At 43.7% G+C, this 26855-nt stretch overlaps 1 protein-coding gene across 1 annotated transcript in view; it reads left to right on the forward strand.

Annotated features, from left to right (window-relative positions):
• The window catches only part of lnx2a (ligand of numb-protein X 2a), a 221609-nt gene that overhangs the window by 51835 nt on the left and 142919 nt on the right, over window positions 1-26855 (forward strand). The window contains exon 2 of the mRNA XM_041199424.1: window positions 9304-9819. Within this exon, the coding sequence (XP_041055358.1) occupies window positions 9419-9819 (401 nt within the window). The 5' untranslated portion in view covers window positions 9304-9418. The remainder of the gene's footprint in view (window positions 1-9303; window positions 9820-26855) is intronic.

Raw genomic sequence — 26855 nt, forward strand, 5'->3', positions numbered from 1 at the left:
CTCTAATCAGCCCTAACCCTCCTCTTAGTACTAGTTTACTATTTATTACCATCCTTTGCAGTGGATTGGAGACTGAGCCCTTTCTTATCCAAATGGGTGTCAAGCAAGGCTGTATGACTGTGCCAGATCTGTGCATAATTTACATCAGTCTGATCATGGAACTCATTCATGACCAACTTCCACAAGGAGTTATGATTGAACTTCGGCTCGACAGGAAGCTTTTCAAACTCAACAGCTGATGAGCAAGACCAACATATCCACAACTTACAAAAGCCGCCAACTGCACCATTGTGATCCACACTGCAAGTGACATTCAGACTACCCGCAAGCTCTTCGACTATGCATACAAAATGGTTGCTCTCTCAATTAACATCAGCAAGATCAAAATCCTTCAGCAGCTGTCCTGCAGGCGCAGGACAAGCACCTGCACCTCCAGCTACTCTTATTGATGGGGTGACTTTAGAAGCCTTTGAACACTTCCCAAATCTCAACATGGTGACCTTTCTCAAAAGATCTCCATAAGAGGACAAAGGCTTTAGTCTGCCACGCTGTTGTAGCACCATCCTTTTATATGACAGTGAGAATTGGGTGCTGGAGAATTCCCACCAGCAGTGTCTCCACAGGACACTTAAAGTCAAGTGGAAATACAGATGAACAAACTTCAGCATCCTCATCAATGCCAATTCTTCAGCATTACAATCAATTCTCCAGCATTACAATCAGAATCATGCAAAATCAGCCCTACTGGTCTGGATACTGCATCCACATGCCAAATTATCAGCTCCTGAAGCAGATCCTCTTTTCACGACTTAAGGATGGTGTTCAATTTCAAGAAGGACAGAGAAAGTGTCTTAAGAATACTCCTGAAGTCTGCATTGACAATTGTGGCAAGTTCCTACAATGCACTAATTGTTTTATGGGGCGGTGCCTTATCCAACAAGCCATAACACAGTTGGAAGTTGACAGCATGAACTCTGCAATGGAGAAGTGACAAAAGCGACAGAGAGAGCAGAACCCTGGCTCGAGAAACCCCCACTCTTCCTTAGGGCAACTCTTGTCATTTACCTAAAGGTCAGTGGTTCTAGGATTGGCCTGCTAAGTCACCTGAGAACAGACAAATCATGAAGACTGGAAGACACTATTCTCATTTTGAGGTTCTGACAACTATTTATAAGCCTATAGAAGACTTTTGGATCTTTTAATGTTAGCTTCCAGTCTGCTCTCATACTCTCCCTTTGTCTCTTTTTATTTCTCCTCTGAACTTTTAATATTCAGCCAGGTTCAAAATTTTATCTACCTGACATCAGCCATATGCACCCCTTTTTTCTGCTTCATCTTATTTCGCTCTATTTTGTCATCTAGGGAGCTCTGGCTTTGCTTACCCAACCTTTTCTCTCATGGGAAAGTACCTCAACTGTATCTCTTTAATGGAAAAATTGGCTGCCATTACACTTTTGCCTGCCAATCTTTAATTCCAATTTATCTGGGCCAGATCTGTTCTTACCCACTGAAATTGGCCCTCCTCTAAGTATTTTTACTCTTAAATTGCTCCTTGTCCTTTTCCATAGCTAAACTAAACCTTATGATACAGCACTATGATCACTGTTCGCTAAATGCTTCCCTACTGACACTTGACCTCCTTGACCTGCCTCATTGCCCAGAAGCAGATCTAAAAATGCCTCCTTCCTCTTTGGGCTGTAAACCTACTGATTAAGAAAATTCTTCTAAACACACAGCAAGGGTCTGATGGGCCAGATGGCTTCCATTTTCCATTATGACTTTGACTTTGAAAACTCTTTTCCCCCTTTATCCTTTTCTAGCATACTATCTCAGCCTATATTAGGAAAATTTATGACCAATCTATAATTTTTGCACCTTTTTGCAGTTTCCCAGCAGTTGGTGGCCTATGGAATGCTCTCAATAGTGTAATGATATTCCTGTTGTTTCTTAACAAATAGTTCCTGCTCCTGACCCATCTCCAGCACTGTGACTTTCTGTTTAATCAACACTGCCGCCTTTCCCCTTTTTTCCGTTCCCTGCCTTTCCTGTTCATTTTGGCACTGATGTTTGGGCTTCTGCGAGAGGTGTAAACAGAGGCGGGTGGGTGATGAAAACAGTGCTGCTGCCCTGTGTGCCAGTTTCCTGTCATTGTTCTTGCCACTGGCACGTTTCAGTAGGGTGAGGTGAGACTGGCCTTAAGAACCTGCACAATGAGTCCAGTTGAGATATTTAAATTGGATAGGGCCATGCTGAGATTTGGTGGGGGTGCATGGAATGCATGCTGGGTTGGGGCAGACCAGGTGCATGGCGGCAGCAACACAGCACTGAGCTAGTCATGGCCACTCAGAGAAATGAGGTGGGTGCATAAAATGGAGAATGGTTCAGATGTGGACTCAGCCATTGGCACACAAGTGCCATCGGGTGTGGTCAGGTTGGGAACAGAGTGTTCTGTACATGCTTGAGCCGTGCAGGGGTCATCACCCTCCTGGCATCTCAAGCATAAGTGGGGTAAGGCTTCCAGGCAAAATTGGGAGGCTACCCGAGCACAAGGAAGCCAGCAGCTGGCACTGGAGACATGAATTTCAGATTTTGAATGCAGTGGCAATGAGGAGCAACATCTTCTGCAGGAAGGGCAGGGCTCCAGGCATGAGGAAGACCGAGAAGAGGGTCGAGGGGCAACAGAGACCATATCCTCAACCTAGATTGTACTGTTGAAGATGGAACTATCCAGAGATATCAGAAAACAGTGCTGCAGGAGACTGCAACTCACCAGGCAGATGCTCACAAAGTTGTGAGCCAGGGTCGCGTACTAGACTGGACTCTTTCATTCTCAATCCATGACAGTGTGCACTGCCTCGAGGAGCTCTGACGTGTAGAAGTATATCTCCTGCTGTTGTTCTAGGTAAGACTTCCTTTCATGAAGACTTGCAACTGTGCCCAGCTGAGCCTGGCTGTATCTGAGATAGTAAGATACATATATCAATGCTGTCAAATCCTCAACAGCACCTGAGCTCTGAGCTTTGCTGACGGGTCAGTAAGTACCCTGGTCCACATTCCTCCCATGTTCAGGAGCAACATATACTCCTCAGTTGGTGTGTCTGCTGGAGGTTGAATGCCTAGAGGCCTCTCCATGAGGGTCTGGCATTGTACTCACCTTGCCAGCGTGAATAAGGTGATTGAACCTTTTCTGGCACTGAACCCACTTTCTTCTCACCACGCTTTGTCTGCTGACTTTCTCAGCAACCTCAATCCATGCCACCTACATTTGGGATGATGGCCTTCTCCTGCCACTCTCTAGAAAGGGTATCTTGCTCTACTCCCTCACTGCCTTGAGGAGGACCTCCAGGTCAGCATCTGTGAAGCAAGGGGCAGCCCTGCCCCAGGTTCTAGCTCCCTGCCTTTCCTGTCTGTGACCGCTGCTGCAATTCAATGAATAAAATGAAAGCTACAGAAATAGTCTGTTTAAATTGGGCTCACACTCGGTCAGTCTTACTTCCATTCTGAGCTCCATGGCCACTAAGTGGCCACCCAATCCACCCACATTGGCAAATGGGTCTAAGTGCATGTTAGGACAAGGGCAGCAGAGTTTTTTTTGGATGATTTTAAGTTTACTCTATCTCATGCATAAAATACTGTTAGTCAAAACTCCTTATTCTGTCTTAGACTCTTCATCAGTTTCATACAGTTTTTCTATTTTTATTGTTTTACTGTTGCCTAAAGCTCTCAATTGGTAATTTTCTGTCCAGTTGCCGCTAGACAATCTAGTGATGAAGTTCCATAAGAACAGGATGAGAACCACTGCATTCATGATTTATGTTCATGTTGAAGCTGTGCTGCAGTATAATACATGTTTTAATTAAGCACAGCTGTCCCCAATTGAGAAGGATTAGAGAATCATTGCAAGATTTTACAAACCAGTTCACTCTCGGTGTCTGGGAGGAACTGGGAGAGTCTGTGACTTGACTTTACTGTCTTGGAAATAAACCTGTTTTTAGGTACAGGCTAGCTTCAGACTCATTCATCCTTCCTCAACATACAATTATTGGAACTAACAACTTAGTTCACACTGATGATATTGTCTTCAATATCGAAAAGTGTAGATGAAATGTCCAACTTCAGTCTACTCCCGAAACTGAAGCACAGACCTTCGTAGTTGGGGTAGCGGAACTTCTGGCAGGTACTTCTAGAATGATGGCTGAATTATGGCCTCCTGTGCTGTATGATTCTATGATTCTAATTAAATAATTTTAAAGTTGTGTTTAGTTATTTTCCTTTTTCTTTGAAATTTATGTAATTCTTCTGTGTATTATGCAGCTGTGGCACATTTGGTAGCAAGCTTGCCTTTGAGTCAGAAGGTTCTGGGCTTAAGCTCCACTCCAGGATTAGTGCATTAAAAAAAGACGGATACTCCAGTGCAGTACTGAGGGAGTGCTACATTGGTGGTGGTGCCATCCTTTGGCTGAGATGTTAAATTACGGACCCAAATGCCCTCCTAGGTGGATGTACGGACCCAAATGCCCTTTTAGGTGGATGTAAAAAGTCCCGTGGCACTATTTCAAAGAAGAACATGGGAGTCCTTCACGGTGTCCTGACCAATATTAATCCTCCATCAACATCACAAAACAAGCTATCTGCTCATTATGACATTGCTGTTTATGCGAGTTTGCCGCGTGTAAATTGGCTGCTGCGTTTCCTACGTTGCACCAGTGACTACAGTTCAGAAGCACTTAATTAGCTGTAAAATGCTTTGAGACATTTGGTGGTTATGAAAGACACTATAATAAATGCAAAACTTTTCATTTATTCGCTGAATATTACTTCTAACTCTAATAATATTGATCTGAATTAAGAAGGGAAATGAGACAAAGTATTTGAGCAATTTAGTCAGTTTTGCCATAGGTACTTTCTGTTAATGGTAGCTTTAGAAAGTGGCTTGCATCTCTGCTGCTTACTGACAAGTTTTTTTTTTGCCACTTTTGATCATGAGTATTGCTGAAAAAAGAGACATGTCTAAGCTTTTTGTCTTGCGCTCATCAGGACACCACGCAAGACTAAAAGCTTAGACATGTCTCTTTTTTCAGCAATACTCAGGTTCTGTACTACCAAATGACTTTTGATCATATTTAGTAAATTAGATATTTGTTTGCTCACGAGGTAAGTGGGTATTTGAATCCTTTACAATTTTTGTCATATAAATGTATAGTGATTTCAAGTGTGTCATCTTTGAAGATGCTAGACACAAAACTTTTGACTGTATTGAGTTGATCTGCATATAGGAAATTTGACATGAAATAAGAGCTTTATAAAACAAATAAGTGTTTTAGTTCTGGGCAAGCTGTGAATGAAAATAATCTATGTACCTTGCATTTGGTATTTAATGACTGAAGTGATTGGAGCCAAAAGCCAGAGGACGGATGCATGCCAGTGGAAGTGCCAGGATGCATCCAACCAGGACATCTGCCGTCAATCCAAAGTTAATGTGGTTAAGTGGGGGTCAATTCAATTGTATAGCAATGGGGCAGGCACCTGTGCCATCAGTGGCACATGTAAGACTGCAAACTAAGGCAAAGAATGCCGCCCTGCAGAAAGGATGGTCTTTTTTTGGTAAAATTGCTTTCTTTTTTAAAGAAATTCTACTATCCTTAAATCTTCATGGATCAAAGCCATCAGCCAAACCTGGCGCAATGATGTCTTGGATTCCCGTGGGGCCATGGATCCAGGAACTCCTGATGGTGGGAATATCCCAGCTTCTCCAATACTGCAAGGGACAGAAGCCTTTTACAAGGCCCCATGGAATCTATGACATAAGACTGTTTGCAAATTCTGGACTAATTTAAATGTTTATGAAGACATTTTTGCTGGAGTTACAGCAGGAATACGCCACAAGCATACTGGATTTTCAGCTTTGTTGTTTTTGAAATACTGTTTTATCTAGTTTCTTTTTAAATTTTTAATCAAAAAATGACCGCAAAATAAATAGCAGTACAGCATTCTGTAGACTTGTCAACAATATCATAGTATGTAGCAAATTATTTTGGAAACCAAATTCTGGTAGAAATATGGATTCATGAATTCAGTGGCTTCAAAGCAAACTTAAGTTCTATTTTGGTTACAATTCGACAGAGGGGCGATGTAATTCCTGTAATCTTAGCCAGAGCTGTTATTAAAAAACACATTGTTGAAGGTGACACATCGCCTTTTAAACTCACTTGTGCCTGATCTGCAAAAATAACCAGCAAGCTGTTTGTGTCCAATTATCTCTTCCTTTGGAACAGCCTGTACACATATCAGTTGCATATTATATTGCCATAGCACAGCAATATGACTCACTTAGTGTAAGCATAAATCATGATGTGTCACTTGAAGACTAATTCATTGCTGTGGGGGGCATAACAGCTGGGTGTATATCAAACAACAATGTAGTGATGTTGAAAAAATAAAAATTGTACTCTTGATAATAGTAGAAGTGTAGTTATAAAGGAAGGAGTTGCAAGGTTGTTAATTCCAGTTAAAGATTTAGATGACTAAACTGTAGGGATAAGGTTGATGAATGTCATTAGATGACTTAAGGTTGAATAACATCTTCTAGATCTTCATTGCATAATTTTTTAAATGGAAATGCTTCAACAAGTAACACCTACAGTTATCACTAAAACGCTGAAATGAGGTACCATGGGAAGAATATAAAGGAACATCAGAACCCGAGTGATGAAAATGATCAACCATGTGGCAATTGGATGAAGTGGATTATAAGGACCTATTTCTGTTAGCAGAGAGGCCAGCAGCAAGGGGGCATAGATTTAAAGTAATTGGTAGATGTATTAGAGGAGTGTTGAGGAGAATGTTTGTTTGTTTTTTTTCCACTCAAAGCGTGGTGGGGGTCTGGAGCTCACTGCCTGAAAGTGGTAGAGGTAAAAACCCTCATGGCATTTAAAAGTACTTGACTATGCACTTGAAGTGCTGTAACATATGAGACTACGGACCAAGAGCTGGAAAGTGGAATTAGGCTGAAAAGCTCCTTTGTGTCAATGCTGGCCAAACTGGGCTAGATTTTCAGCCTAGGTGGGTAGTGGCAATCAGGAAACTTCCCAGCTTGGCATGCCCATCTCAGGAGAAGGTGTCCGCAAATGTGGGATTTTTGTTCCAAGGGCTGCCAGGCGCTGAGGCGGCTCTGGATCTTCATCCCAGTTGCAATAAAATAAATGAAACAAAAACAGCCTGTTAGTTTACACCCCCTCCTTCCCCACACACTCCCCTTGCCCTATTCATGCTGTTGCATGCCACCTCATACCCATTATACTGTCCATTCCAATTTATGCCCTCCACCCACCCCCAGTGGCCACTCATAATCTCCGTGCCACTTCATGGGCACTTTCATTCCAAGATACACTTGTACAGAACCACTAAACCCTATAGTAACAATAGCATGTGTAAAAATGATTTAAAAAAAACAGCTATTTATACATAACTTTCTACTTTCCTTAAATAATGCTGAAACTGCAAGCACTTGACACCTCTTTATCTTATGTAAATAAACATTGTGCAATGGACAGAATAGATCACAGACAAAGAGCTGCCAATCATGTAATGCTTGGATGTCTGGGATCTGAGCCAAGAATGCATTAAAAGTCTTGGCTGAAATCCCAGACATCCATTAGTCTGATGAAACAGCTGCACCAGAGGGAAAACACTTTTTCAAGTGCTTTTACAAGGAGACTAACAGCATAAAAATGTAAGTTCATCAGTTCATTGATTGCTTAGAAACTGCACTCTTGAGGGACCTCAGCACTTCTGAAGGAGCTTGGAATAACTAGCAGCAACTTTTGGATTTCTACGTTATTCTTCCTGTTTCAGTCAGTTTCATTGAGTAGTAATAGTCGACACTGGCAATTTTAGCATTGCAAAATCCAGGCCACTGCTTTTTATTGGAGATTTTTTTCCCATCGTTCTGAGGTTTTTATTATGCAACATATATTTAGAGAGGGTAACTTTTTTAAAATCAGGGTAGTTATCATCAAAGGAGGTTATGGGCAATGATGGTGCGATTTTCCAGCCCTACCTGCCACCGGGATCGTCCGGTCCTGCTGAAAGTCGATGGACTTTTGGCTGGACTGCCGCATCGCCCGTGGCGAGCCCTGCCATGATGGGGCCAGAAAATCCCGGCTAATGTTTTTCTGTTTGTTCCTACATTCTGTTTCATGTCTCCATGATGGGGTTTCACCATTCTTTATTTCCTTAAATGGTGCACTTACCTTCTAAGTGACTGCATCCCTTTAATTGTAAGCTTACAGCATTCTGTGAAGCTTGCCATGTCACACTGTTCAGAGTTCAGGCTGCATAGGGAATAAATCAACTGCTTCAAATGGAAAGTTCTCACTTGCACAATGTGTCATCGATGAAGGGATCAATGCTTACAAGCTATTCCCTCTTGTCATGTAAATGAAGATGAAATTAGCCAGGGAATGAGGTTTGGAAGTTTTTGGTGATGATTTTGGTGTTAGCTATGATTGGTCATGTTAGAATTTTGACTGAGAGGGATCTACTGTGTGAGTGTGCATAGGTTTAGTACAAAGTACAAAGGCCTGAAAGCTCTGAGTTCAGGTCATAAAAATGACTCTTCTACCAGAGTGAGTGGTGGGAGTAAGAGATTCTTTGGAATCCGATACAGTTAAGGGCATCGTAGTGGAGGCCCGACAGCTTTTGAGCAGGTGTATAGAAACACTGAGCAAAGAAGAGGGATTAGGATAGTTTTTTTGAGACATAGAGGATGGTGAAGGAAATGAGGGAGTGATGGGAAAGGGCATTGTTAGAGACTTTTTTTCAAGTGGCCTACTCTGGTCATGAGCCTCACCTGCTCGGCCATATGCTGCACGCAATGTTCTAACCTCTCATTATGTGAACCGCCTGATTTTTGTATAATGGGTGACAGATCCCGAGTGCCAGTTTCTACCAAGGCAGCAAGTTGAAAATTTTACTCAAAGTAATTCTATTTTGTGAGATGTTACATGAGAGCTTTTCACCATGGGTTATTAATTGGTTATTTAATTGAATATCAAGTGAACAATCTTTTACAATAAAGTTAAATATTATTTGGAGCTAGGTTGCATTTTATGTAAAGGAGCTATAAAGTAGAATAACTTGTTCTCTTTATATATGAAAAAAATGAACTGTCTTTAGTGTTAGTATTCATGTTTGATTTTGTTAAACTCTATCTACTCTTCCTCACATTTAAGGATGATAAGACAATTTAATAAAATGGCTTTCCTTTGTTGGAAGATGAACTCTTTGATTTTTTTTTCACAGAACAATGAGGATCTGATCGCTGGGACCAGAATAAATTGCTTTTGAATATCTGACCATGGACTGTTAACTGTAGATGAGTAATTGATTGACAGCAACTGTGCCAAAGTGAGTTACCATGAGTACTACTAATGGTGACATTGATTCAGAGGAACAGGAGTCCCCTTTAAACCCATTATGCTTTGAGTGTGGTCAACAGCACTGGACAAGGGAGAACCATCTGTACAACTACCAGCATGAAATGGATGATGACCTCGTCTGCCACATTTGTCTCCAGCCTCTGTTGCAGCCACTAGATACTCCCTGTGGACATACATTTTGTCATAAGTGCCTCCGTAACTTTTTGCGAGAGAAGAATTTCTGCCCATTGGACCGCAAAAGGCTTCACTTTAAACTGTGTAAAAGGTCCAGCATTCTTGTTCACAAACTTTTAGACAAACTGTTGGTGTCCTGTCCTTTTGAAAGTAATTGTCAAGAAGTGATGCAGCGCTGTGATTTGGAAGCACACCTTAAACACAGGTAAGCAATATATGAAGAGTAAAAACAAATCCTGAAAACATAATTACCGTTGTATCAATATTGATATAAGTGCATTGATGTAATTACTAAATATCAGCGCCTAGAAATGCGGCCATTCTTATCTTTGAGCACCTTACCTGCACAATGTTAACAGCATGTGCTCAAGTGAAAAGGTCTGAAGAGCCCCTGATTTTGGGCTTCTGTCCTCATCATGATGTAGATGGTGCTGCTGGAGGAGTTTACATAGGGTAGTGCTCCAATTTCTAATTTAGTGGGTCTGGAGGAGGAATGACTGGGCCTTGGAGTCAGTGACCAAGGTTCAGTGTGGGATTGGGTAGGAAGATTGCAGGCCTCTGGAGTACTGTTGGGGATGGGGGTTTTGAATGGGATGATCACAGGCCTCAGGAATACTGTTGGAGGATGATGTGTTGAATGGTCACAGGCCTTGGGAGTATGATTGGATTGGTGGTGCAGGTGCAGAGCGCATTCAGGTAGGAAAATCACATCACAAACTTCAGGAAGACAGTTGTGGCATGGGGGGACTGATGTTAGAAAGTAGTGAGGCTAGCAGGTCAGGATCAGGGCAGTGAGGCACTGGAGGGTGAAGTTGAGATCTCTGGATTGGGAGCAGCAATGATTATGATAAGTGCTTACTTTATTTTGACTTGCGTGGAATTTAGTGATGGGTTTCCAGAGGCAATCAGCACTGATGCTGTTTGTTTCAAGGCAAAACAAAGTTGCAGCTAGGATCAGAAGCAGGCCTTAAGCACCTTTTATTTGTACATGCAAATGGACTAATGTCTACTTTGGTTTTGGGTAAAGGATTTCTCTTGTCTATCAAGATGGCATTTTCTTCATTCTTTTGTGGGCGTTGCTGGCTAGACCAGCATTTGTTGCCCACCTCTAATTCCCTGGAGAGGATGGTGGTGAGCTGCCACCTTGAACTGCTGGAGCCCATGTGGTGTAGGTACACCCAGAATGTTGTTAGGAAGGGAGGTCCAGGATTTTGACCCAGCAACAGTGAAGGAACGGTAACGTGGTGCTAAGTCAGGATAGTGTGTGACTTGGAGGGAACTTACAGGTGTTGGTGTTCCCATGTATCTACTGCCCTTGTCCTTCTAGATAGTAGAGGTCGTGGTTTTGGAAGGTCCTTTCAAAAGAGCCTTGGTGAGTTGCTAGAGTGTACCTTGTAGATAGTATACACTGCTGCCCACTGTGTGTCGGTTTTGGAGGGAGTGAATGTTTAAGGTGGTGTGGGGTACCAATCAAGCAGGCTGCTTTGTCCTGGGTGGTGTTGAATTTCTTGAATGTTGTTGGAGCTGCACTCATCCAGGCAAGTGGAGAATATTCCATCACACTCCTGACTTGTGCCTTGTAGATTGTGGACAGGCTTTGGGGAGTCAGAAGTGACTCACTCCAGAATTCCCAGTCTCTGAGCTGCTCTTGTAGACACAGTATTTATATGTCTGGTCCAGTTCAATTGCTGGTTAATGTTAACCCCTCCCAAGATGTTGATAGTGTCAGCAGTGATAATGCCCTTGAATGTCACGGGGAGATGGTTAGATTCTCTTCTGTTAAAAATGGTCATTGCCTGGCACTTGTGTGGTGTGAATGTCACTTGCTACTTATCAGCTCAAGCTGAATGTTGTCCAGGTCTTGCTCCGTATGTTCACGGGCAGCTTCAATATCTAAGGAGTCATGAATGGTGCTGAACATTGTGCACTTAATAGCAAACATCCCCATTCCTGACCTTATGATGGAGGGGAGGTCATTGATGAAGCAGCTGAAGATGGTTGAGCCTAGGACAGCACCCTGAGGAACCCCAGCAGCGATATCCTGGATTGAGATGATTGGTCTCCAACAACCACAACTGCCTTCCTTTTGTGCTAGGTATGACTCCAATCAGTAGAGTTTTCCCCCGATTCTCGTTGATTTTGGTTTTGCTAGATCAAATGCTGCCTTTTTGTTGAGGCCAGTCATTCTCACCCCACCTCTTGAGTTCAGCTCTTTTGTCTATGTTTGGAACAGGGTTGTAATATGACCAGGATCTAAGTGGTCCTGGTGGAACCCAAACTGAGCATCAGTGAGCCGGTATGTGCCTCTTGCAGAAGTATCTACATGCAGCATAGGGTGCCTTTTTTTGCATATGACACTCAAAATTACATTCAAGATATTGATTATCCTGTTAAACAACCTAACTTTAATCAATGCATAATTTAGCCATTTTACCTACGATTAATTTTCCAAAAAATAGCTAATATTGCCTATATTGCCAGATCAGTTTTGTGTATTATATAATTTATTAACACCATCAAGCATGTTTATCTTCCTTTTGTGAAATTTGCTAACTGAATATGATATGCTAAGAATTCAAGAAATCATTAAGTGGGAAAGGCTTGGTCATTGATCTGATATAAGATCAGTTATCTTATTTGATAATAAGCAAAGCAGTGTAGTATATTAGAATGCCAGGCTTTGAATTATACTTTACTGCAGTTAATTCATGGAGATGTAGGTAGTGAAGAAACTGAAATTGGTATCCATTCACTATATTTACAAATATATTCTGCTATGATTGATTTCTGTTCTGTATTTTTCAGGTTAGGAATGTTTATGGTTCCACATGATTATTGCTAGTCAAACCTAAATGCTAATAAAACCAAAATGGTGCTTGTTCAGAATTATTAAGGAATAAAAATGAAGTGGTGCCTTGAATATGGAGGTACAAATGTAAAGGAATCACGTCAACTTTATGAATGGCTTATTCCCCATAAATTAGGACTGTAGCATTTATTGTATTTCATAAATAATTAGTAGTTTTAAATATTATAAAATTCTACTGTCCAATGTGCTTAACAGATCTGCTGGGTCATTGTTATTCTGAGGCCTGGTGATATTGCGCAATACATTTTTTTGAATATCAGTTTGAAACTCCAGCTTGCAAAATGATCATGCAATAGAGGAGGACGAAGAGAAATTGGGTTTTGATTGGCTGAGTTTGCATGCTATTACTATTGTTGGTTTATACTTCATTATACTGATGTTGCAATTGATCATGTTACAAATTTAATGCCTTTGATTGCATTAATCATGGCCTGGCACTAATGCATATGATAACTCCTGAAAAATGTAAACCACTTGTGTATAAATGTGCTAATCCTTTAAATCAATCGAGTAAATTGCTAGGTCACAAATGAAAATTTTCAATATTGCAGTATGTTTATATCTACTGTAGAACCATGTGGATTACCTTAGTAAATGTTATTTGAGATGACAAACCATCTAAAGATGACCTGCAATATTCTGCTAGAAATATGTCTTACTTTTTCATCAATATTTTTTCATCAATGTTCCATCAAGTACTTTTACTGAAGAGAAATGAACTGGGCATAAACCATTTAGATACTGGTTAGCCTGCCACGTTTTATTGTTTTACATTGAGATAATGTCTGCTTTCTTAAATGTGACATCTATTTCATTAAGATTTGGCATTCTTTCAGCCAAGAACAGATTTTAAATAATGCAATGAACGTTACTTCAAACATACACATTATATGACCTTGTTGACCCACCAATTTAGATAAGTTTTGTTCAAATAATATTTTGTGTTCTTAAAGAAGAAGGTGCTATTTTAGGAACAAATTCTATCCATAGATAATTTTAGTTGTTGACAGAATTTACCTGTGGTTATTTCCAGTATTTTACTTCAAAAAGCTAATTTATGATGAAACAAAACTGATCTAGGAATGCAGACAATCAGTCATCAGTCACTACAGCTTCTGGTCAAACCTCTCAATGTTTATTGTGACTGACTGAATGGCTTCTTTACTATTTCAAGTTTACACAGAAACATAGAAAATAGGAGCAGGAGTAGGCCATTCCGCCCTTCGAGCCTGCACCGCCATTCATTATGATCATGGCTGATCATCCAAAGCAACAGCCTGCTCCCGCTTTCTTCCTATATCCTTTGATCCCTTTCGCCCCAAGAGCTATCTCTAACTCCTTCTTGAAAACATACAATGTTTTGGCCTCAGCTACTTTCTGTGGTAGAGAATTCCACAGGCTCACCAATCCTCTGGGTGAAGAAGTTTCTCCTCATCTCAGTCCTAAATGGTCTACCCCATATCCTCAGACTGTGACCCCTGGTTCTGGACTCCCCCACCATTGGGAACATCCTTCCTGCATCTACCCTCTCCAACCCTGTTAGAATTTTATGGGTTTCTATCAGATCCCCCCTCATTCTTCTGAACTCCAGCAAATATGATCCTAACCAACTCAATCTCTCCTCATATGTCAGTCCTGCCATCCCAGAAATCAGTCTGGTAAACCTTCGCTGCTCTCCCTCTACAGCAAGAACATCCATCCTCAGATAAAGAAACCAAAACTGCACGCAGTATTCCAGGTGTGGTCTCACCAAGGCCTTGTACAATTGCAGCAAGACATTCCTGCTCCTGTACTCTAATCTTCTCGCTATGAAGGCCAACATACCATTTGCCTTCTTTACCGCCTGCTGCACCTGCATGCTTACCTTCAGCGACTGGTGTACGAGGACACCCAGGTCTCGTTGCACATTTCCCCCCTCTCAATTTATAGCCATTCAGATAATCTGCCTTCCTGTCTTTGCTACCAAAATGGATAACCTCACATTTATCCACATTATACTGCATCGGCCATGCATTTGCTGACTCACTCAGCTTGTCCAAATCACACTGAAGCATCTCTGCATTCTCCTCACAGCTCACCCTCCCACCCAGGTTTATACCATCTGCAAATTTGGAGATATTACATTTTAATTCCCTCATCTAAATCATTAATATATATTGTGAATTGCTAGGGTCCCAGCACTGATCCCTGCAGTACCCCACTAGTCATTGCCTGCCGTTCGGAAAAAGACCCGTTTATTCCTACTCTTTGTTTCCTGTCTGCCAACCAGTTTTCTATCCATCTCAATACACTACCCCCAATCCCATGTGCTTTAATTTTACATGCTAATCTCTTATGTGGGACTTTGTTGAAAGCCTTCTGAAAGTCCAAATAAAACACATCCACTGGCCCTCCCTCATCAACTCTACTAGTTACATCCTCGAAAAATTCCAGAAGAGTTGTCAAGCATGATTTCCCTTTCGTAAATCCATGCCGACTCTGTCCGATTCTGCCATTGTTTTCCATGTACTCGGCTATTAAATCTTTTATAATGGACTCTAGAATTTTCCCCACTACTGATGTCAGGCTGACTGGTCTATAACTCCCTGTTTTCTCTCTACTTCCCTTTTAGTGGGGTTACATTAGCTACCCTCCAATCTGTAGGAACTGTTCTGGAGTCTACAGAATCTCGGAAAATAACCACCAATGCATCCACTATTTCTAGGGCCACTTCCTCAAGTGCTCTGGGAAGTAGATTATCAAGCCTTGGGGATTTAGCGGCCTTCAATCCCTTCAATTTCCCCAACACCATTTCCCTACTAATACTGATTTCTTTCAGTTCCTTCCTCTCACTAAACCCTGTGTTCCCCAACATTTCTGGTACGTTATTAGTATCCTCCTTTGTGAAGACAGAACCAAAGTATGTATTTACTTAGTCAGCCATTTCTTTGTTCCCCATTGTAAATTTCCCTGTTTCTGACTGTAAGGGACCTACACTTGTCTTCACCAATCTTTTTCTCTGCACATACCTACAGAAACTTTTACAGTCAGTTTTTATGTTCCCCCAAATTTACTCTCGTTCTCTATTTTCCCCTTCTCAATGAATCCCTTGGTTCTCCTTTGCTGAATGGAATTCTAAAGTGCTCCCAATCCTCAGGTCTGTTGTTTTTCCTGGCCAATTTGTATGCCTCTTCCTTGGATCTAATACTACCTCTTAATTCCCTTGTAGGCCATGGTTTGGCCACCTTTCCTGTTTTACTTTTGCGCCAAACAGGAACAAACAATTGTTGCAGTTCACTCATTTTCAGGTCAGCAGGGGTGCAGCTGAGTCAGCTGCGTGCCCACTGACCTGTCAACGGCCTACTGAGGCCATTAATAAACTAATTTAGGTAATTGATAGGGCTGCCTGTCCAACCTTAGAGTTGGCAGGCAGGCCAGGAGCCCTGACGGGCTTAAGAAAAAGCATGAAACCTCATCCACAGGTAGGATGAGGTTTCATGAGGGCTTTTAAATATTTAATAAAGCTTTCAGTAAAAATGATGGATATGTCCAACTCATGTGACAGTGTCACACGAGGAGACATGTCAGGGAAATTTTTTGAACATTTGTCCTAAAAGTTTTAGTTCCAAGGCGATCTCCCTGAGGCAGCACTTATCTCAGGAGATGAGTGTGCTTTTTTGTGCGCATGCGCGAAAGCGTGCACTCTTGGCTGAAGGAATCCCCCTCCCCCCGCCTGCGCAGGGAGTGCATAGTGCTTTCTGGCGGACGTCATGCTGGGTGGGCCTTAATTGGCCCGCCCTCGTAAAATGGTGGCGCACCCCTGATCGGGGGGCCGACTGGAGGCGCGCCTGCTAGCGGCCACTCCTGCACTTCTTCCCTAACGGGGGGAAAATTTTTCCCACAATCCCAGATTACAGGACGTTCATTCTTGTCTGTCTGTGTATATTTTGCTTCTTCATTCTTTCTTTCGCATTCATTCTTCTTCTCTCTCTTTTCCATCTTCTTTCCCACTTCCTTTCCTATCAAGGTCTTCCTCCCCAACTGTCAAAACAACAAAAGGGTGGCTGTTACAATAACAACATCTTGCATTTATATAGTGCCTTTAACTTTAGGAAGTGTCACAAGATGCTTCATGGTTGCATGAAGGTGGTGATATTACGAGGGGTAGCTAAAAGCTTGATCGAAGAGAGGATTTAAGGAGGGTCGTAAAGGAGAACAAAAGAGGGAAGAGTTGGTGTGGTTTAGAGAGGAAACTTCAGACCTTGGGACTTAGATGGCTGAAGGCACATCTGCCCAATGTTAGGGTGACAAGCAAGGAATGACATAAGAGGCCAGATTTGGAGAAATGCAGAGCTCTTGGGTTGGAGGAGGTTACAGAGTTAGGAAAGAGCAAGTCCATAGACAAATTAAACACTAGGATCAGAATTTTAAAATTTTCAATGTTGGTGGGCTGGGAGTCAGTGTAGATTAGCAAGTACAGGGGTGCTGGGTGAACAGGACTCTGCAAGTTAGCATGCAGACAGATAGGACAATAAGGTTGCAAACAGCCTGAGACAGTGGTCAGGGTCGATCTGAAATCAATGGTTAGGAAATTGGTTTGTGGTTTTGGTCTTCCTGATATTTAATTGCAGATTTACTAGGCTAATACCTGAAATGGGAGGGTTGTCTTATGAGGAAAGGTTGGCCAAGTTAAGCTTGTATTCGCTAGAGTTTAGAAGAGTAAGAAGCGACTTGATTGAAACATATAAGATCCTAAGAGCTCTTCACAGGATGGATGCTGAAAGGGTGTTTCCTCTTGTGGGAGAATCTAGAACTAGGGTTCACTGTTTAAAAATAAGGGATTGCCCATTTAAGACAGCGATGAGGAGAAATTTTTTGAAGGTAGTGAGTCTTTGGCATTCTCTTCTTCAAAAGGCGGTGGAAGCAGAGTCTTTGAATATTTCCAAGGCAGAGCTTGATAGATTCTTAAGCAAGGGGTGAAAGGTTATTGGGGTGGGCGGGAATATGGAGTTGAAGTTACAATCAGATCAGCCATGATCGTTTTAAATGGCGGAGCAGACTCGAGGGGCTGAGTGGCCTACTCCTGCTCCTAATTCGTATGTTCATAATAAATCTGATCAAATGTCTTGCAAAATTGCATGCAGTTTATGTGTGGTTCTGATTTCTTCTTGACTTTGCTTAACCTACATAATTGTCCTGATTCAGTATACGCAGTCTTTCCATGTGGTTACTTACAGGCCAAATACAAGTTTGTCTTTGAATTTTATATGGCATCAAAAAAACATGAGGACAGAGAAAGGATGTTACTTTTCAAATTTAAAAGGAAAAATTTGGTACATTGTAATGCCCCTTGCTTTTGTCTAGCATTTAACTTGCTAAAGAGCCAAACTGTTAAAAGTTGCTTACTGTATTACAGATGGTTTTTCTATCTCTGAGTTGTCTTGTGGGGCAATGTTCTGCTGGTGTTGAATGAAAAGCTTATAACCATAAGAACTGATGGCTGCAATTAATTTTAAATTGTAAATTACTTCTTTCCGCCAGAATTTCTTTGCCCCCCCCTGCAATTACTTCCATCTCTCTGGAAGGTGTGGATTCCTTGATGAGAAAATGAGAGCTGGGTGACTCCAGTGCATCACTCAAGTAGCCATTGCAGAAATATGAATCCTAGATGCTGTGCTACCAAGCTATTTAGTTGCAGGAGTATCATAGCCAAGCCTGAGCCCAATCTGTTCCTCATTCAATGTTAATATACGTATGTTTCTAGACTGATCCTTTTTTCTCTTTTCTAAAGCCTATTATTGTAGGTTCACCATTGCCCTGCTCCTAGTTTGTATGTTTTGTATTCAGCTCAAGCCAAGGCCAGACTTAGGACATTCCTGATCTTTCAAACATGGCTACTCTCTTAATAAACTTGAGCCAAAGGCGAACTCTTAAAGTTACTTTTTAAAACTTGCATTTTACTACTCTGTCACTTACATTTAGGGCAGGATTGTCCAACCTTTTTGCATGGTGGGGGGCCACATTTCAATTTTTCTCACACTTGATGATGGGCCAAATGAGCAAATTTTGGAAAAATAGTTTGACGCATTAAACAAGAATTATATTTTTTTAAAAAAGATGATTTTATGAAAAGGAACAACTTAGTTGAGGAGAAAAAAAAGTCACAGTGTTAAATTGGTCATGATAAAGTCTGTGTCCAGCTCACTCCCAGGCTCAGGATGCTCACTCATTCAGATTCGCACATTCACTCTGTGAGAGTGTCTGTTGGTGTGTGGGGATGAGGGTGAATGAGAACACTGAGACTGAGAGTGAGCCAGACATGAACTCCTCTCTCTCTCTCCTCTCTCGCCTCTCTCTCTCTCGCCCCTCTCTCTCTCTCTCTCGCCTCTCTCTCTCTCTCTCGCCCCTCTCTCTCTCTCTCGCCCCTCTCTCTCTCTCTCGCCCCTCTCTTTCTCTCTCGCCCCTCTCTCTCTCTCTCTCTCTCGCCCCCCTCTCTCTCTCTCTCTCTCGCCCCTCTCTCTCTCTCTCTCTCTCTCGCCCCTCTCTCTCTCTCTCTCTCTCTCGCCCCTCTCTCTCTCTCTCTCGCCCCTCTCTCTCTCTCTCGCCCCTCTCTCTCTCTCTCTCTCTCTCGCCCCTCTCTCTCTCTCTCTCTCTCTCCCCTCTCTCTCTCTCTCTCTCCCCTCTCTCTCTCTCCCCTCTCTCTCTCGCCCCTCTCTCTCTCTCGCCCCTCTCTCTCTCTCGCCCCTCTCTCTCTCTCGCCCCTCTCTCTCTCTCGCCCCTCTCTCTCTCTCGCCCCTCTCTCTCTCTCGCCCCTCTCTCTCTCTCGCCCCTCTCTCTCTCTCGCCCCTCTCTCTCTCTCGCCCCTCTCTCTCTCTCGCCCCTCTCTCTCTCTCGCCCCTTTCTCTCTCTCGCCCCTTTCTCTCTCTCGCCCCTTTCTCTCTCTCGCCCCTCTCTCTCTCTCGCCCCTCTCTCTCTCTCGCCCCTCTCTCTCTCTCGCCCCTCTCTCTCTCTCGCCCCTCTCTCTCTCTCTCTCTCGCCCCTCTCTCTCTCTCTCTCTCGCCCCTCTCTCTCTCTCTCTCGCCCCTCTCTCTCTCTCTCGCCCCTCTCTCTCTCTCTCTCGCCCCTCTCTCTCTCTCTCGCCCCTCTCTCTCTCTCTCTCTCGCTCCTCTCTCTCTCGCCCCTCTCTCTCTCTCTCTCGCCCCTCTCTCTCTCTCTCGCCCTCTCTCTCTCTCGCCCTCTCTCTCTCTCGCCCTCTCTCTCTCTCGCCCCTCTCTCTCTCTCTCGCCCCTCTCTCTCTCTCTCGCCCCTCTCTCTCTCTCTCGCCCCTCTCTCTCTCTCTCGCCCCTCTCTCTCTCTCTCGCCCCTCTCTCTCTCTCTCGCCCCTCTCTCTCTCTCTCGCCCCTTTCTCTCTCTCTCTCGCCCCTCTCTCTCTCTCTCGCCCCCCTCTCTCTCTCTCTCGCCCCTCTCTCTCTCTCTCTCGCCCCTCTCTCTCTCTCTCTCTCGCCCCCCCTCTCTCTCTCTCTCTTGCCCCTCTCTCTCTCTCTCTCTCGCCCCTCTCTCTCTCTCGCCCCTCTCTCTCTCTCTCTCGCCCCTCTCTCTCTCTCTCTCGCCCCTCTCTCTCTCTCTCTCGCCCATCTCTCTCTCTCTCTCGCCCCTCTCTCTCTCTCTCTCGCCCCTCTCTCTCTCTCTCTCGCCCCTCTCTCTCTCTCTCTCGCCCCTCTCTCTCTCTCTCTCGCCCCTCTCTCTCTCTCTCTCTCGCCCCTCTCTCTCTCTCTCTCGCCCCTCTCTCTCTCTCTCTCGCCCCTCTCTCTCTCTCTCTCGCCCCTCTCTCTCTCTCTCTCTCTCGCCCCTCTCTCTCTCTCCCCTCTCTCTCTCTCTCTCTCTCTCGCCCCTCTCTCTCTCTCTCTCGCCCCTCTCGCCTCTCGTCTCTCTTGCCTCTCTGTCATACTCACTCACTGCTATCTTCACACCCACCCACCCACCCACTCACTCACTCAGCCATCCTCATTATAACGGCTTGGGGGTTGTGGTTTGAAGGGAGAGAGGGGTGACCTGGAGCGAGACATGAGGCCTAGTGGTGCCTGAACGTTGGTGCCTGCCAAGGGGAACGTGGAGAGATTGGGCAGGGAATGGAACTTGAGCCTGGCCAGAGCACCAGGAGCAGAATGAAAGCGGCCGGAGCCACGGGGAAGCATGGTGAGCAGAGGCCCCTCACACTATTGAAACATAGAAAATAGGAGCAGGAGTAGGTCATTTGGCCCTTTTAAGCCTGCTCCACCATTCAATATGATCATGACTGATCCTCTATCTCAACACCACACTCCCACTCTCTCCCCATACACCTTGACACTTTTAGAGTCTAGAAATCTATTTCCTTCTTAAATATATTTAGTGACTTGGTCTCCACAGCTTTCTGTGGTAGAGAGTTCCACAGGTTCATCACCAGGGTGAAGAAGTTTCTCCCCATCTCAATCCTAAACGGCCGACCCCATATCCTGAGTCTGAGACCCCTTGTTTTAGACCCCCAGCCAGAGGAAACATCATCTCTGCATCCAACCGGTCCATCCCTGTCAGAATTTTATATGTATCAATGAGATCCCCTCTCATTCTTCTAAACTCCAGTGAATACAAGCCTAGTCGGCCCAGTCTCTCCTCATATGACAATCCTGCCATTCCAGGAATCAGTCTGGTGAACCTTCGCTGCACTTCCTCTCTGGCAAGTATATCCTTTCTTAGGTAAGGAGACCAAAACTGCGCACACTATTCCAGGTGTGGTCTCACCAAGGCCCTGTACAGCTGCAGTGAGACATATTTGCTCCTGTACTCAAGTCCGCTGGCAATGAAGGCCAACATACCATTTGCCTTCTTAACTGCTTGCTGCACCTGCATGCTTGCTTTCAGTGATTGATGTACAAGGACACCCAGGTCCTTTTGTACATCAACATTTCCCAATCTATGACCATTTAAATAATATTTTGCCTTTCTGTTTTTCCTACTGAAGTGGATAACTTCGCACTTATCCATGTTATACGGCAGCTGCCATGTATTTGTCCACTCACTCAGCCTGTCTAAATCGCCTTGAAGTCTCTTAACACCCTCCTCACTATTCACATTCCCAACAAAGATTCGTGTTGTCAGCAAACTTGATAATATTACATTTGGTTCCCTCATCCAGATCATTGAAATATATTGTGAATAACTGGGGCCCAAGCTCTGATCCCTGTGATTCACCACTAGTCACCGCCTGCCACTCTGAAAAAGACCCATTTATTCATACTCACTGTTTCCCTTCTGCTAACCAATTCTCAATCCATGCAATATATTATCCCCAATCCCTTGTGCTTTAATTTTACACACCAACCTCTTATGTGGGACTTTATCAAAAGCCTCCTGAAAATCCAAATATACCACATACACTGGTTCTTCCTTATCTATTCTGCTAGTTATGTTCTCAAAAAACTCCAGCAGGTTTGTCAAACATGATTTCTCCTTCGTAAATCCATGTTGATGTTGCCTAATCCCGTTGATATTTTCTAAGTGTCCTGTTACCATATCCTTTATAATGGACTCTAGCATTTTCCCTACTACTGATGTTAGACTAACCAGTCTGTAATTCCCTGTTTTCTCCCTTCCTCCTTTTTTTAAATAGTGGGGTTACATTTGCCACCCTCCAATCTGCTGGGACTGTTCCAGAATCTACAGAATTTTGGAAGAAGACAACCAACGCATCCATTATTTCCATGCCTACCTCCTTTAGTACCCTGGGATGTAGATTATCAGGTCCTGGGACCTATTGGTTTTCAGTCCCATTTATTTTTCCAGCATTACTGCTTTAGCAACACTAATTTCCTTCAGTTCCTCCTTCTCACTAGACCCTTGGTTGCTTAGGATTTCTGATAAGTTATTTGTGTTTTCCTCCATGAAGCGAAAACTAAGGTATTTGTTTAATTGCTCTGCCATTTCCTTGTTCTCTGTTAAAAATTCCCCTGTTTCAGCCTGTAAGGGACTTACATTTGTCATCACTAATCTTTTTCTTTTTACCTACTTTTACAGTCCGCTTTTATGTTCCTTGTGGAACACTCGCTGTTGCTGGCTTTTGCTGCTCCTCCAATCATAGCCTGCTTCTATCCCATGTTTGCTCCTGATAGGTTCATCAGCAGCAAACATGGGAGAGAAACAGATTGTCTTTGGGAGGAGCAGTCTCCTGCAGATATCTTAAAACTCACTGACCCCTCTTACCAGCATTTTCAACAATCCCTGCGGGCCACATAGAGGGGCTCGTGGGCTGTGGATTGGACAATCTTGATTTAGGGGATTATTGTGTATTGAGATGTAGGTTGAGAATCTAATTAGTGGAAAATACACATGAGGGCTGAAGGAGTATTATAAGAAACATGAATAATATAAGGGTTGGAGTTTGATACAATACTGTAATATAGTCGGGTGGTTCAAGATTACTTATACAGTGTAACGTTAGGCTTCTTGTTCGATAGATCAGAGAGTAATTGCAAGAGGGTGCACTGTCACCGCTAGCAAAATCAGAAATGTGGGGGTTCATAGTCCATAGCATTCAAATGTTTGAGTCCATTGCTCAGTGAGATTCAGATACATGAGCAAAAAATCATGGGTGGAATTTTCTGCTCCAGAGGCTGTGTATGGTGGCGGTAGAATTAGCGTAGAGTTTCCCGCTGATTGGTGGGTCGGGTTCTCAGGCCTGATCTTGTGCTTGAAACCTCATTAATTATGCATAGGCGAACTACTCACTGAATCAAGTGGCAGGGTAGGTACTGATTTGTTCTGCTGCCGTCACCTTATGGGGTTGAAGTTCCTGACGCCACAAAACCCAAACACACACATTACTCTACTCTCTGCAGCCTAGCTGTGTGGTCAGAAGTTCCAGATATGGCCCCAAGGAACAAGAAGAAGGTTTAGCTACGGCTCCCGAGAGGCTTTATTTAGAAGTGTCTGCCAGCACCAGGAGGTTATTTTTCCCAGGGATGGATTCAGGAGGTCCACCAACCTCACCATGCTTGTCTGGGGGGTGGTTGTGATGGACATCAGCTCCACAGTCAACTGCCAGTTTTCCACCACCAGGGTAAGTCAACCTTCAGCTCACTCCAAACTCTCACTTCAATAAAGGCATTATGCACTCAGTGTCACACAGCTCAGGGATCTCACACAATATTAGCAGAGGAGATATCAGCACTGAAAACCTATTCACCAGAATCTCATCTATCAAACTGCACAAACTCTATCCTTAGCCCTTACTGGGGAAGACTTAGCACTCACAGTAGGCCTGCATGCTTCCTAAACTCTGCTCCGTCCCTTCTCATCAATTTGTCTGCGTGCAGGCCAAGCTTGCCCACAACAAGAGGGAGAGATCCCAGACTGGAGGAGGGACAGCCAACATCCAAGAGCTCTCCAAATTTGAGGAGAATGCCGCCATCATGGCAGGGGAGGACAGAGATCGCTCCTGTGGTGAAGGCAAGATTGGCCTCTCCCAGCAAGCCAATACGGATGAGCCCAACATGAGTTGATCATAACCTGACATTCACAGTGAGTGACATGCAATGTTGCATTCCGCCTGTTCATGAACTAAATCCACCTTCTCTCTCTTTTGCAGGCAGCAGCAGGTCCAGACGGACCAGCACAGGTAACGTAACATAAGCCCCAGGCTACCTCAGAGGAGGATGCAGAGGAGCCATCTGAAGAAAACCTGTCACAGCATTCACCTGCACCCCCCAACAGCACAGCCAGCACAAAGGACACAGGCAATCCAGAGTAGGAATAATTAACTGGACGAGAACCGACTTCGATGGGGCAAGAATGGAGCTGGGCCAGATAGCCTGTAATGAAACATTGGCAGGAAAAACTAGCTGAACAATGGGCTACCTTCAAAAAAGAATTGGTTCAGGCACAGTCAAGGGATATTCCATTGAAAGGGAAAAGTAGGGCAAACAAATCCAGAGCTCCTTGGTTGGAAAAGAAGATAGAAATTAAGATTAAGAAGAAAAAGTGTGCTTATGACAGGTGTCAGGTAGAAAATACAATTGAGAACCAAAAGCAATACAGAAGGTTCAAAGGGGAGGCGAAAAAGCATGTTGAAGAGGGATTATGAGAAAAGACTGGTAGTCAAGATAAAGGGGAATCTCAAAGTCTTCTATAGGCATATAAATAGTAGGAATGTGGTAAGAGGAGAGTAGGGCCGATTTAGGGACCTAAAAGAGAACTTACACATGGACGACGGGGCCATGGCTAAGGTTTTAAATGAATACTTTGCATCCATCTTTGCCAAGGAGGTAATGCTACCCAGGTCATGGTGACGGACGAGGAAACTCTGTCACTAGGACGGTTCAAAATTGATAAGGAGGAAGTGTTGAATAGACTGTTGGTACTTAAAGTTGACAAGGATGAGATGCATCCAAGGATATTGAAGGAAGTGAGAGTAGAAATTGCAGGGCCAATGGCCATAATCTTTCAGTGTTCCCTAGACTCAGGGGTGGTGCCAGAGGACTGGAGGATTGTAAACATTACGCCCTTGTTCAAAAAAAGCTGTATGGATAAGCCCAGCAATTACCGACCAGTCAGTTTAACTTCAGTGGTGGCCAAGATTCTAGAAACAATTATTCGGGATAGAATTAGTAGTCACATAGTAAAATATGGGTTGATAAAGATGAGCCAGCATGGATTTCTAAAGGGAAAATCATGTTTAACTAACTTGCTGTAGTTTTTTGAAGAGGTAACTGAAAAGGTTGATGAGAGTAATGCTGTTGATGTGGTGTATGTGGACTTTCAAAAGGCATTGGATACAATGCCACACAACAGACTTGCGCAAAAAGTTATTGCTCATGAAATAAAAGGGACAGCAGCAACATGAATACAAAATTGACTGAAGTAGGAAGCAGAGAGTAATGGTCAATGGATATTTTTCAGGCTGGAGGAAGGTTTGTAGTAGAGTTCCCCAGGGTCAGGACCCTTGCTTTTCCTGATATAGATTAATGATCTAGATCTTGGTGCGCGGGGGACAATTTCAAAGTTTACGGATAATACGAAACTTGGAAGCATTGTAAACTGTGGGGGGGCAGTGTAGAACTTCAAAAGGACACAGGCAAGTTGGTGGAGTGGGCAGATAGGTGGCAGATGTAGTTTAATGTGGAGAAGTGTGAGGTGATATATTTTGGTAGGAAGAACATGGAGACAATATAAAATAAGGGGTTAAATTTTGAAGTGGGTGCAGGAGCATAAAGACCTGGGTGTATATGTGCATAGATCATTGAAGGTGGCAGGACAGGTGGAGAGAACAGTTAATAAAGCATATAGTATCCTGGGCTTGATTAATAGGGGCATAAGAGTACAAGATCAAGAGTTTATGCTGAATTTATATAAGACACTAGTTAGGCTTCAGCTGGAGTATTGCGTACAGTTCTGGGCGCCACATTATAGGAATGGTGTGAACATTGGAGAGAGTGCAGAAGATGTTTACAAGAATGGTTCCAGGGATGAGAAAATTCAGCTATGAGGATAAAGTGGAGAGGTTGGGACTGTTCTCCTTGGAGAGAAGAAGGCTAAGAGGAGATTTAATAGAGATGTTCAAAATCATGAGGGGGCTGGACAACGTAGATAGGGAGCAGCTGTTCCCACTCGTAAAATAATCAAAATTGAGAGGGCACAGATTTAAAGTGATTTGCAAAAGAAGCAAATGTGACATGAGAAAAATTTTTTCACAACAAGTGGTTCGGGTCCGGAATGCACTGCCTGGAAGTGTGGTGGAGGCAGGTTCAATCGGATAGAAATAATGTGCAGGAGTACAGGGAAAAGGCAAGGCAATGGCACTAAGCCATAGTGCTCAATTGGAGAGCTGGTGCAGACACGATGGGCTGATGACCTCCTCCTGTGCTGTTAAAATTCTGTGATTCTGGGTCAAAAGATCTAGATTAGGCACAGGATCACTTTCTGGAGAACACCTCACAGACATGGATCTGCAACAGTCTGAGGCAATGACAGCCCAGGTCTCTGGCACTTGGAGGACTGCTGGGGAACAGCTGACTGTTGAGTCTGAGTCAATTGATGAGCCCCTGGAAGCTGGAACCATGCTGGAGAGACAAAGACAGGTGGCTGAAAATCAGGCAAAGTTGCGGGAGGTAGTCAGCAGACTAAAGCAAAGGATGAAGGAGTCCATCTACGTTCTGTCTGATGTCATGACTCCAACATGCGAGCGCCTCAGGTTCTGCATATGAAGGGTGGCAGCTGCCTTGGAGACCTTGGTCCAGCAGGTTCCACTGAGTTTGTGCTTGGACTTTCACTCCTTAGCTATAGGCATTGGTAGAATCCATCAGTGACTAGGTGAAAGGGGAGCTGGGCACCTTGACCACCTTCCAGCTGCCCCTTCTCAA

The sequence above is a fragment of the Carcharodon carcharias genome, chromosome 11 (assembly GCF_017639515.1).
Source record: "Carcharodon carcharias isolate sCarCar2 chromosome 11, sCarCar2.pri, whole genome shotgun sequence".
In the NCBI taxonomy this organism is placed as follows: domain Eukaryota; kingdom Metazoa; phylum Chordata; class Chondrichthyes; order Lamniformes; family Lamnidae; genus Carcharodon; species Carcharodon carcharias.